Genomic DNA, 13,329 nt, shown 5'->3' with positions numbered 1-13,329 from the left:
CTGTCATCCCATTGCTCAAGCAGGCACCAGTAACGTCTCCATTGTGAGACTTGTTGTTACTATTTTTGGCATATCGAATACGCCGCAGGTAGCTTGCCAGGCTCTGCTGTGCGGGCAAGATACTCGCGGTAGCTTGCCGGACTCTCCGAGAGGGATGGAGGAATTGAACCCAGGTCGGCTGCATGCAAGGCAAACACCCTACCTGCTGTACTATTGCTCCAGCCCATATGTATATGTGTATATATGTATATATTAAGCTATTTATTTTTATTTATTTATTTTCCCCTTAAAGTTTATATAAACACTGGTTTACAAAGTTGGTCATGATGAGTTTTTACAAACATTCAGGTTTTTGTGTTTTGTTTTGCTTTTTGTTTTGTTTTTGCTTTTTTGGGTCACACCCGGCCATGCACAGGTGTTACTCCTGGCTCTGCACTCAGGAATTACTCCTGGCGGTGCTCAGGGGACCATATGGGATGCTGGGAATTGAACCCGGGTGGGCCGTGTGCAAGGCAACCACCCTACCCGCTGTGCTATCGCTCCAGCCCCTGTTTTGTTTTGTTTTGTTTGCTTTTTTGGGTCACACCTGGCGGTACACAGGGGTTACTTGTTATCTTTGGAGATGAATTTGCACTCAGGAATTACTCAGGGATCATATGGGATGCTGGGAATCGAACCCAGGTCAGCCACATGCGAGGCAAACACCCTACCTGCTGTACTATCACACCAGCCCCCAACATTCAGTGTTTTATACCAATCCCACCACCACTGCACCTTCCCACCACCATTATTTCCAATTTTCCCAACTACCCTTTAAGCCTGCCCCCAAAGCAGGCCCTTGATCATTTATTTTATATTGCTTGCTATAAATAATTTGCTAAAGAATGATCAAAAGGTGTTTCCTTAGAAGGAAGTTAGTGAAGATAGTTTTATCTCACCATGGAGCCAGTAAGTCCCTGTATAAGAGATTACCAAGATATTACAGTTTAAGCTTTCTGTGTTTATATTTTGTATATCAAGATTGGTTGCCTTCTATATCCTATCCCATCTGATCTGGAGTGCTACTCTTGATTTACCAGAGTTGTAGAGTCTGAGATGTCACCCCAGGAAATCTGGGATTTTTTAATGGAGTGATACAACTGGAATTAAATTAAATTTAATTGTGTGGTGACTTTGGAGTGTGTGTGTAATTGCCGGGGCTTCTGGAAGTACAGGGAGATGGGGGGAGGTAGCCCATCCCTGACTCCATGAAAACCTGGAGATTACAGTCATAAAATCTGCATACCCGAGTTTTTCAACAGATTTATTTCTGGGTGAGGCCTGTCCCGAGCGGTGGAGTCTGGCTGGGAGGATGGCGGCGATTGTGGGGTGTGGAGGGTCTTGGATGCCAGGGCTGTGTCTGGGCGGGCGCTGGGCTTACCCACCCCCTGCAGAGTGCCCTGGACGACTTGGCCTTGCACAGGGTCTAGAAGAATCTCTTGTGTTTGCATATTTTTCAGAAGATCCATTCTTCAGGGTCAAGAGATAAAATATATTTGCAAAACTTTTATTGTTTGGGGGCTGGTGCGAGTGGGGAGGGTGTTTGCCTGGCATGCAGCAGACCTGGCTTCAATCTCCGGCATCCTATTTGGTCCCCCACACACTGCCCGGAGTAATCCCTGAGTGCAGAGCCAGGAGTAACCCCTGAGTATCGCTGGGTGTGACCCAAAAAACAAAAAATAATAATGATCGTTATTGTTTATTTAACTTATTTTATTAATTTTATTTCTGGTTGGGCTTGGGGAACCAAATGGGATGGTGGGGATTGAACCCGAGTCATGAGACAAGTGCGTTATCCACTCTGCTATTACTACTCTGACCCCACTTGCAAGAATTTTAGACGGATGGGGCCAGAGCAATGACTTAGGGGTATGTAAGGTACTTGCCTTGCACACAGCTGACTCAGGTTCGACCCCAGCACCCCCCAGGATGATCCCTGAGTGTAGAACCAGGAGTGACCCCCGCGCTCAGCCTGGTGTGGCCCCAAAAATGAAAGGAAAAGGGAAACAAGCTCTGCCAGCCTGCTGGGCCGAGCGAGTCCACTCTAGGACAGATGGGGGGCAGAGTCCAGCTGAGACCACAGTACCCTGCGCCTTCCCCTCACACACTTGCTCTGGTTTGGACCCACAGCACCAAGTGGATGGACAGAATCATCAGGGCAGGACTCCGGCATCCTCGCTCCTCTGCTACGGTGTAGGTGCCTGCACGCAGCTGCTGTGCTTGCCGGGGCTGGAGCGTGTGTGTGTGTGTGTGTGTGTGTGTGTGTGTGTGTGTGTGCGCGCGCGCGCGTGGGCGTGTGCATGCGCACACGTGTGTCCTATGGAGCACTGTGTGTGTGATGAAACATGTGTATGTGCATATCTGTGTGATGGAGCACGTGGTGTGTGTGTATTCATGTGTGTGCACGCATGTGTCTGATGGAGCACGCGCTTGTGCACATACGTGTGTGCACGTGTGTGTGCATGCACTCCATGAGGTGTGATGCTTCACTCGTTCTGCTTGTAGTGCTCCCCTGCTGAGGCAGTGGTGCTCACACAGTGCTCTCTGGGTTCATTCTCCGAGTCACAATGCTCACAGTTTCAGTTGGGGCGCTCATGGTGGGATGGGGCTGTGGAGATACATTTTCAGTTGCACCTGTATCCACCTGCTATGCTTTTGTTTGTTTTGGTTTGGGGTCACACCCTGTGATGCACAGGGGTTGCTCCTGGCTCTGCACTCAGGAATTACTCCTGGTGGTGCTCAGGGGACCATATGGGATGCCGGGGATTGAACCTAGATCAGCTGCGTGCAAAGGAAACACCCTATCTGCTGTGCTGTCACTCCAGCCCCCATGTCTGAAATTCTTGCAGATGAATTTCACCTTTGACCTTGAAAAATGGGTCTTTAAAAAAATTTATATAGGGGCTGGAGCAATAGCACAGCGGGTAGGGCGTTTGCCTTGCACGCAGCCAACCCAGGTTCGATTCCCAGAATCTTATATGGTCCCCTGAGCACCACCAGGAGTAATCCCTGAGTGTACCGCCAGGAGTAACCCATATGCATCGCTGGGTGTGGCTCAAAAAGCAAAAAGAAAAAAATTATATATATATATATAATTTTATATATATATATGGGCTGGAGTGATAGCACAGAGGGCAGGGCGTTTGCCTTGCATGGGGCTGACCCGGGTTCGATTCCTCCGCCCCTCTCGGAGAGCCCGACAAGCTACTGAGAGTATCTTGTCCCCACGGCAGAGCCTGGCAAGCTACCCGTGGTGTATTAAATATGCCAAAAACAGTTACAAGTCTTACAATGGAGACGTTACCGGTGCCCGCTCGAGCAAATAGATGAGCAACGGGATGACAGTGATACAGTGATACATATATATACATCACTGTATCACTGGTATATAATTTATATATATATATGTGCTGGGCAGAGAGATAGTCCAGGTAGGATGCTTGCCTCACATGCATTCAACCTAGGTTCAATTCCTGGCGTTGCAGATGGTCCCCTGAGCACTGCTAGGAGTGACCCCCAAGACCCCCATACAGACAGAACTGTCCGGGTGCAACAGGCAGGGTGGTGCCTCCAGTCCCGGGCAAGCTGCCCGAGCCCCAGCCCCTTTCCCTCACACTGACCGTCACGCCAGTGGGACCCGGCCCCCCTACTGTGACAGCGAAACGGATCTCTGGGCAGTCTGTGCCTTTGTCAGGGCTGTCCACAGGGTGGGTGGGTGGCGAGAGTCGTAAAAATCCAGGCCACCGGAGAACGCTGGAGATGATTGCCTTGTGGTATTTTTAGCATAGAACCAGACACGCCGCACAGCTCCGATAAATCCTTATCAAGCGCGGAGCATTGTTGTCAATTAGGATGATGGACTGGGGCATTTTTAGAACCGCGGTAAGTAAATTATGACTATTTTTAAAGGTAGTTCTCAGGCAGACTTCCTTTCGCATGCAGGCCTTTAAGGAGGGGCCTGTTGCATCACACCGTCCTCCCCCTGTCTGGCCAGAGTGCTCCCCAGTCCCCAGACCGTGGCTCTGAGAAGGGGCGTCGACTGCTGGGCCACTGGCAGGAGGGAACGGGAAACTCCACACCAACTCCCGGCGGGGGGGGGGGAGCACCTCACTGCCCCCTGGAGCAAGTGGGGAGGTTGCAGCCACACATACAAATCTGGAGCTTATTTTGTATTTTAATTTTTCGTTGGTTTGGGGGCCACACCAGGTGGTGCTCAGGGTTTAGTCCTGGCTCTGGGCTCAGGAATCACTCCTGGTGTGCTCAGGGGACCAGATGGGGTTACCAGGGATCAAACCTGAGTCAGCCATGTGCAAGGCAAGCACCCTCCCTGCCACGCTATTGCAGCAGCCTCTTAATTTAATTTTCTATTTTGGTTTTGGGCCACGCCTGGGCCTGGCGATGCTCAGGGGTTACTCCTGGCTCTGCACTCAGGAATCCCTCCTGGCGGTGCTTGGGGGACCGTATGGGATGCCTGGGATTGAACTCGGGTCGGCTGCGTGCAAGGCAAATGCCCTCCCTGCTGTACTATTGCTCTGGCCCTGTCCTTTTGATTTGCATTTCCCCGATGAGAGCATTTGGACCATCTGTAGGTCTTCTCTGGAGAAGTTCCATTCTTCTTCCCCTCCCCTGTTGAGGTCATTTTCTTTTCCTTTTAAAAATTTTGGGGCCACACCTGGTGGCGTTCAGGCGTTACTCCTGACTCTGCTCTCAGGAATCACTCTTGGTGATGCTCAGGGGACCACATGGAATGCCGAGGATCGAACCCGGGTTGGCTGCGTGCAAGGCAAGCGCCCTCCCTGCTGTACTAACGCTCCAATCCCCTCGTTTTCTCTTTCTGTTGGAGAGTTTCCGAGTGCCTTAGGTGTCTGGGCTATTCGGGCCCCGCGTCAGATGTACCTGGACCATCGAGGGTCACTTTGCTTCCATCTTAGTAATTCTCTAAATGCAAATTCGCCATGATAAGATAATATATATGCAGAGAACAGCCCCGGCTTAAGTGCATTTGCGTGACAATTTTTATAAACCGAATACCTGGCAGCTTCGGGGAGAGCCAGAACCCCAATCAGGAGCAGGAGGCGTAAAGCCGGGCCCCGCCTCGGCACCCCCTCACCTCCCTGCTCCCCCAAGGTCAGCCCGGCTCCAGCCTTGCCACCCTGCCTGGGAGCACAGGGAAATCGCACACAATGTCCTTTTCTTCCCTTCAGAGTTTATGTTCGGATGATTCATCCCCTTTTGGGCTTGTAATTGTGGTTCCTTCCTTCTCACGACTGATTCATCGGCACCTCCTGGAGCGACCGAGTTTATTTAAACATTCCACCCCGGGCAGAGAGAACAGCTGTGCGGCCGTCCGGGTTGGTGCCGACGCTGCTCCCATCAGCCCTTTTGGGGGGTGCAGTTTGGGGGACCTCAGGCGAATGTCAGGCCGCGGGCTCAGCTCGAGTGGCAGGTCCTCGTCTCCCAGCGTGACGGTGCCAGTGGCCCTCGGAGACTTCCAGTGGCTCCGTCCCCTCCCACCCTGCCAGCGCCCACTTTGTCTCTTTCCATGGGAGCCGCCGGGTGGCATCTACCAAGTCGCATTACGTACGCGGTGTCTATTTGCACCTCCCTGGTCATTCATGAAATTGAATTTTTTTTTTTAAAGTTATTTACTAACCATCTGGACAGCCACTTGTTTGCAAACAATGGTTCCTCCTCTGTTTATCTATTTAATTTTGCTTTTTGGGTCACACCCCGAGATGCACTCCTGGCTCTGCACTCAGGAATTACCCCTGGCGGTGCTTAGGGGACCATATGGGATGCTGGGACTCGAACCTGGGTTGGCTATGTGCAAGGCAAACACCCTCCCCGCTGTGCTATAGCTCCAGCCCTTTCTTTTCTTTCTTTCTTTCTTTCTTTCTTTCTTTCTTTCTTTCTTTCTTTCTTTCTTTCTTTCTTTCTTTCTTTCTTTCTTTCTTCCTTCCTTTTTCTTTCTTCCTTCCTTCCTTTCTTCCTTTCTTTCTTTCTTTCTTTCTTTCTTTCTTTCTTTCTTTCTTTCTTTCTTTCTTTCTTTCTTTCCTTCTTTCTTTTAACCCAGCAATACTCATGGGCCCCTCCTGGCTCTGTGCTCAGGAATCATTCCTGGCGGTGCTCGGGGGGAACCATATGGGATGCCGGGGATCGAACCCAGGTCAGCCGTGTACAGGGCAAACGCCTTCCCCGCTGTGTTATCACTCTGGCCCCCAGTGATTCCTTTTGAATGTTATCTATTGGTGGGAAATACATCTGAGAACGGCTTCTGCTTTAGAAAGTTCTGGGCTTTCCTTTCCACCTTTTAAATCGATTATTTTTTTTAGGTTAGGGCATTTGAGGATTCTGCAAAGAATTGCAGAGCAAAAGGGGCGAGGAGGAGTTGGGGGCATCACCGCCCTACACACACACACACACACACACACACACACACACACACACACACACACACACGCGGGCTCTCTCTGGGCACTCTGGCGTTGCCACCCCGTTGTCGGAAATGAGGAGAGATGGTTTGTGTTTCCCGTCGTGCGCTAGAGAGGTGCTCTGAGCTCCAGCTCCCTTCCCCTCTCCTTCGGCTCACTGACTGCAGGGAAATGAAGACAAATGCACTTCTTTCCTTCACTCCAGCTCCTGACAGGCAGGGAGCACTCGGGAGTTGGCTTTGCTGACGGGGCTCGGTGTTTTCAGCACTGAGAGCGGAGTGTGTGCCTTTGAGCCATAAAGTGATAAAGTGGGTAGACGCTATAATTTATCCAACTTTGGTAGCTCAGAGTTCTGCGTGGCCAAAAGTCAACCCATCTCCCCTCCCCGAGAGGAAGGACTGTAGGGGCTGGAGCGAGAGCACAGTGGGGAGGGCGTTTGCCTTCCACTCGGCCAACCCGGGTTCGATTCCCAGCATCCTCTATGGTCCCCTGAGCACCACCGGGGGTAATTCCTGAGTGCAGAGCCAGGAGTGACTCCTGAGCATCACTAGGTGTGACCCAAAAAGCAAAAAAAAAAAAAAAGAGGAAGGACTGTTGTCCTCGGGCCTTCCCGGTCAGCACCCTGCTGGCATAGCTCACTGGGCGGGACCTGTGTCTGCAGGAAGGAGAGGGCATCGGCCTTGATGGACCTCCCTGGACCCACGGAATGCCCTGGCTCCCCGCACTGCCTTGGAAGGACGCTGGTTGCTCCCTCCCTTTGCCCTCCCCACCAGCCTCGTGTCAATCAAGTCCTGGTTCTTCGGGGGCTTCGAAGCGAGTGGGGAGCTGGCGCGGAGAAGCTGCCAGGCCAGAGCAACGGTTTCCAAGAACCTAGAACCCCTGTAGCTGGGACGACCAAGGCAGCACAGCACGTCTGTTCATTCATGTAACATGACTGTCCGGGCCATGCGCCTCCTGGACAGGCCCAGACTGGGGGGCAGGAGCTTTAGGAAGTTCAAGTTCCTTGTGACCGATTCATGATTAAGGGAATGAAACTGGAAATCTTTGCCCCTCCGACCGAGTGGGGGGGAGGGCACTTCTGTTCGTGGGGGGGAGGAGAAGAGGAGGGCACTTCCAGTGGGGTGGGGGAAGAGAGCACTTCCGGTGGGACGTGGGGGAAGAGGACCCGTCTGGTCACGTGGGGGGAAGATGAGATCACTTCCGGTGATGAGCCGCAGTGGGACCAGCCATCCTTTATTTCTGGCTATAATGTACAGGACCAAGTACAGTCCTTGGGGCTGCCTGACGCTGGACACATCTGTCTGTCTCTGAGCTTTATGCGTGAGATAAGCCTAATATGGCCAACTAGACAGACTGGTGGGTGCTCAGTGACTGCCGTCTGATGCAGAGACGGTCCTAGCTTCCAGCCACCCAATTCAGTTCCTTGCTTTCCTGCTGCAAGTCCCTGGACAAGTGTCATATCTTCTCTGTGTTTCCGTTTCCTCCTTAAAATGGGGCCGGGGAGACAGAACAGCAGGTAGGGTAAATGCTGGTAGGGTAAATGCTGGTAGGGTGAAGCTTGCCTTGCATGCGGACCACCCAGGTTCAATCCACAGCTCAGACTGGGAGTAAGCCCTAAGCGTCGCTGGGTACGGCCCCCAGATAAAACAAACCATGGGGATAGTCCCAGTAGTTTCTACCCCAAGAGGTTGCCCCATCCAGGGAGCACAGCCTGTCAGCTCAAGCACCTTTCCGTGAGGAGGAGCTACAGTGACATCTCATGCCTTAGGTGGGTGAGGAGCAGCGGCCGGTTGTCAGATCAGGACTCCTTGGTCTCCTTTCTCCCTTCTGTGGCCCAGCAGGTGTTGCAGGAACTAACCACAGAGCGTGGGGACTTGCAGCGGTCAGCGTCGGGAATGGTAGGCTTAGCTGTGACGCTGGACAAGCGGTTACTTGTGACAAGATCTGGGAGGCAAATTTTCTGTTAAGCATGGGTGGCAGCGAGGAGGGAGCCGGAAGCAGAAGAGCTGGGTGTGGGACTGGAAGCGGGAGAGATGTGTGGTTAGGGAGGAGATGGGCAGGCCTTGAGGGGTCCGTTGAGGGGTACAGTAGCCAGTGATTGTGGTCTCCCCAGACCTGGGACAGAGACCGTGTCAGGCCTCCCTGGCCCCTCTCCCAAGGGCGTGCCAGGCCCAAAGAAAAGCCTCTGAAGTTGGGGGCTGGAGCAATAGCACAGCGGGTAGGGCATTTGCCTTTCACACAGCCGACCCGGGTTCGATTCCCAGCATCCCATATGGTCCCCTGAGCACCGCCAGGAGTAATTCCTGAGTGCAGAGCCAGGAGTAACCCCTGTGCATTGCCGGGTGTGACACAAAAAGCAAAACAAAGAAGAAAAGCCTCTGAAGTCAGTGTTTAAACACCCTGGTCAGGTACAACGCCCCGCAGAGCTGGAGGCCACAGGAGCCCCGCTCTGGTTTTAGGGTAACGCTGCAACTCCATGCGGTGAAGAGACTTAAAGGCCCCTGAGCACTCCCCGCACACAGCTCTCTTTTTTTTTTTTTTTTTTTTTTTTGCTTTTTGGGTCACACCCGGCAATGCACAGGGGTCATTCCTGGCTCATGCACTCAGGAATTACTCCTGGCGGTGCTCAGGGGACCATATGGGATGCTGGGATTCGAACCCGGGTCGGCCGCGTGCAAGGCAAACGCCCTTCCCGCTGTGCTATCGCTCCAGCCCCCGCACACAGCTCTCTTAGGATTGACCACTTAGAGTTTTATTGCCTCTCGGCACATCAGAAAAGACTTTCAGATCTCACAGTTTAATTGCCAGCGTTAAGATGCCACTTTGGGCCTCCAGCTTGATTGGATCGTGGCCCTGCAGGCGAGGAGAGGCCAGTCCTGAGCTGAGACGAGAGAGCAGCGCCGTCCTTCCCTTCCTGAGCCAACGGACCTACACCCTCCCCCGCTTCAGAGGTCCCAACCTGCCGTTTATGCCTCTGTCTAGAACCTTCCTCAACCTCACTCACGATGACTCCTCTTCACCCTCCAAAACCCCCTTGTGATAGCCTCAATTTGAAGCTTACAAATAGGTTTTTCTATAGAGAAGTTGCCTGGTTTCCTAGTCATCATTATTATTATTATTATTATTATTATTATTATTATTTTGTTTTTTCGGAGTCAAACCCGATGATGCTCAGGGGTTACTCCTGGCTCTGCACTCAGGAATTACTCCTGGAGGTGCTCGGGGGACCATATGGGATGCTGGGGATCGAACTCAGGTCGGCCATGTGCAAGGCCAACGCCCTCCCTGCTGTGCTATGGCTCCAGCCCTCTTGTTGTTTTTGAACTACTCCAGCTGTGCTCGGGGCTTCCTCCTGGCTCGGGGGTCGCCCTTGGTGCTGCTTGTGGGGCCACATGTGATGCAAGGGTGGAGCTCAGGTCAGCTGCGTGAAAGGCAGGCTCATTAATTTATTATATCATTTTAAGTATTAATTTCTTTTTGAGGATGAACCATCCCCTGACATGCTCAAGGGCTACTCTTGGCTCTGTGCTCGGGGCTCCCGCCCCGCAGTGTCTGAGCACCATGCCATGGCAGGGATTAAATCTGGGCCTCCGACACGCAGAGCACAGCCCTCAGCCTGTCAAGCTCTCTCGGTCGGTCCCTCTTTGCTTTGCTTTTTCTTGCTTTTTATTTGTGGTGAGAGGGATGGGACCACACTCAGATGTGCTCAAGGTTTACTCCTGCTTCTGTGCTCGGGGCTCACTCCTGCCTCCGTGCTCAGGGACCCCCTCCTGGCACTGTGCTCGAGAAATTCTCCTGGCTCTGTCTTCAGGGAACCCTCCTGGCTTTGTGCTCAGGCTCAACCCTGGCAGTGCTCCAGGAACAATAAGCCGGGGTGGGAATCAGACTGGGATTGGCTCTGTGCAAGGCACGTGCCTTCCCCGCGGTACCATCTCCCGGCCCCTGCTTTTCTTTTTAAGTTGCTGGCCACGGGGGCTGGAGCGCCAGCATAGCGGGGAGGGCGCTTGCCTTGCACGCGGCTGACCTGGGTTTGATCCCCGGCACCCCATAGGGTCCCCCGAGCACCGCCACGAGTGAGCCCTGAGCTCAGAGCCAGGAAGAAGCCCTGAGCATCGCGGGGGATAGCCCCCAAAGCAAAAAAGAAAGAAAAAGAAATTGCTGTTCACCATCTTCAGAAACGGACTAATGGGTCCCACCCACCCCGTTTGAAATGCTCCGTGCTCATGTGCTCAGTGAATGCAAGGGGGTTGGGGGTGTGAAGGTCATTCAATGCGTGCACGGTGGGAGGGCGGGGAGGGAGGAGCCCCGGAGTCTCTAACCTGCTCCCCTCTCCTTGCAGCTGAGCCCCTCCCGCTGATGGACCTGTGCCGGAGATCCATTCGCCTGGCCCTGGGCCGCCAGCGCCTGCGCGACATCAGCACCCTGCCCCTGCCGCAGTCGCTCAAGAACTACCTGCAGTACCAGTGAGTGGCGCGAGGGGGCGCGGCGGGCGCCCTGCAGGAGGAGTCCAGGCGGCCACCCCCGGGGACGCCCAGCAGGGGGCGCCCTCCTCTCCGCCGTTCCCCCGGGATGGACGGTCACTCACTCCCCGGCCGGGCCAGCGGCCTCTCTTGGTCTTCCCACGCCCCCACCCCACCCCACCCCCTCCACGACAGCAGTTTCTCTGCCTCGTAAGCCAGAAGAGCCCGAAGCCGCTCCGTCCCCGGCATCGATCCGAGCGCCTGCTTCCTTTCTTCTCAAAAAATGAATAAAACATGGACACTCGCTTGGCGTGGCCCCGGTGTAGACAGCCGGGGCAGCGCCGGTCAGCCGGCCGGCTCAGGGAGAAAATTGCCTCTGAATAATGGATGATGGGAGCAGCTGACGCGGGCACCCCCCCTCCCCCCCAACCAGCGCCCCACTGGCCCCAGGATTGACATGACGCTTTCCAGACTTTGTGCCTCCTTAAGAGACTGGGACCCACCGGGCATACCGGCCAGCAGCCCAGTCGCCCCGTGGGCATCCTCGGTCCCCCTGCCCTCCTTCCCCACGGCTGACCCCGGCTGACCCACGTGGGCTGGGTGCCCCCGGCACCTCGATTCAGGGCAACCAAGTCTGCCTAAGTCCCCGCCTTCGCACCCCCTCCCATGGTCCTTATCTGAAGTTGGGTTTGCAAAGAGGAGTGTGATTCCGGCAGTATTGAATCCAAAGGTGCTAATGACGGAGTTGGGACAAGGTGGCACCCCGGGGCGGGGCGCTGTCCCCGGGCTGCCTGCACACCTTGCGGGGCGCAGCCTGGCTCCACAAAGCTTTATCGGAACAAATTATTTTTTCACTTGCGGAGCCATGAATGATTCTGTGTTCTTGTTTCAGGGGTGTGTGTGCGTGCGCGCATGCGCGCGTGCGTGTTTGTGCGTGTTTGTGCGTGCGTGTGTGTGCGTGTGCGTGTGTGTGTGTGTGTGTATTTATCAGCTGGGTATAGCAGGGCACAGCCCCGTACAAGCCATGCAGGAGCCGGCCAGCTGCAGAGGGCTGGCCCCGGCGCCCGGTGATTCCAGCTCTCTCTGTCCCACCTGGTAGTAACTGGAGCCCCCGCCCCACCCCGGCCCCCACGTCAATGTGAATCGGACTGATGAATGGAGCGTTTCTAATAAAGTTTGTCCTTCGGTCCTGCTGCTGTTTATTAAGTCTCTCTGGCGCCTCCCGGACCTCCAGAAGCTGGGAACAGGGATCGAGGAGCACGTCTGGGCTGTGTCCTCGGGTGCATGTGCGTGCACATAGGCACATGCATGCACACACCACCTGTCCGCATATGCATGCATGCACGCGCACGCATCCTTGAAAGCCTTTCCTGGCAGACTTCTGGGAGCCCCCTCCAGGGCCAGCGACTCTCACACCCAGCCCCAGCCCCGTGCCCTCTGCCCTCTGCCCCCTGCAGCTTGCCCTCTCTCTCCGTGACCCATTTCTGACGGAAACGTGTGCCCTGCCGGCGAGGAAGGCATGTGCTGGGACCGGCTCCCCGCGGAGCTGAGTCTCACTGGCGCTTGGTTCGTCCTTTTACCCCAGCAATCAGGTCCAGCGTCTAGGGTCCGAATCGCCCCTCTGGGCTGTGGTCGAGAGCACTTGCTGGCACGTGTGAGGCCCTGGGTGTGATTCTCCAGCACTACCAAAAAAAATAAAGCAAAGAAAAGCAAAACACCATTCCTCTTTCCTTCGCTTTTCTCCTCAGCCCGCACGGCCCTCGGGGGCTCGCCCACGGAGAAGCACAGTTGCATCAGCTCTTGCTCAGCTACAGCAAGCACAGCCCGCCCCTCCCGGCCTGCCTCCCGGCACAGCCACCTCAGGGCAGCGAGTCTGTGCCCCGGCAAGCGGGCGGGACCCCGTGTTGCCTCCCTGACCCCGGCATCTCCACGTGGAGCCCCAGCCCGAGCTGATGTGGGCTGAAGCTCTGAGACCCTGAGGCGTGTTTGCCGACCTACCGAGTGTGGGTGTCACCCAGAGATACCAAGTCATGGACAGAAAGGCCTGGGGTGTTGGGGCGGGGGGTCAGAGCAGGCCACATGCACCCAGGGGGACAGCAGGAAAGAGGCCTGTGCTGCGTGACTCCAGCCCTGCCTCCTTCGTGGTGGTTGAGGGCCCAAGCTTCTGAACTAGCCTCTCGGGGCTATTAATAACACGTATGCACACGTATGCACACACATGCAGATGTATGCATTGCACACATTCACATGCTCACACACATCCACATGCATACATGCATACTCATACACACATTCACTCACATGCAGATGTACATATTGCACACATGCACATGCTCACACAGACACATGCATCGCACATCCATGCATGCACTTATACACATACACACATGCACTCACAT

General features: G+C 54.5%; 1 protein-coding gene across 1 annotated transcript in view; it reads left to right on the top strand.

The window, feature by feature from the left end:
- The window catches only part of SPSB4 (splA/ryanodine receptor domain and SOCS box containing 4), a 48,705-nt gene extending 37,202 nt beyond the window's left edge, over window positions 1-11,503 (top strand). Inside the window, exon 3 of the mRNA XM_055127388.1 lies at window positions 10,810-11,503. Within this exon, the coding sequence (XP_054983363.1) occupies window positions 10,810-10,937 (128 nt within the window). The 3' untranslated portion in view covers window positions 10,938-11,503. The remainder of the gene's footprint in view (window positions 1-10,809) is intronic.
- Window positions 11,504-13,329: the final 1,826 nt, after the last annotated feature.

This window comes from Sorex araneus, chromosome 2, assembly GCF_027595985.1.
Source record: "Sorex araneus isolate mSorAra2 chromosome 2, mSorAra2.pri, whole genome shotgun sequence".
NCBI classification, from domain to species: domain Eukaryota; kingdom Metazoa; phylum Chordata; class Mammalia; order Eulipotyphla; family Soricidae; genus Sorex; species Sorex araneus.
This window is presented reverse-complemented; position numbering and strand designations above follow the sequence as displayed.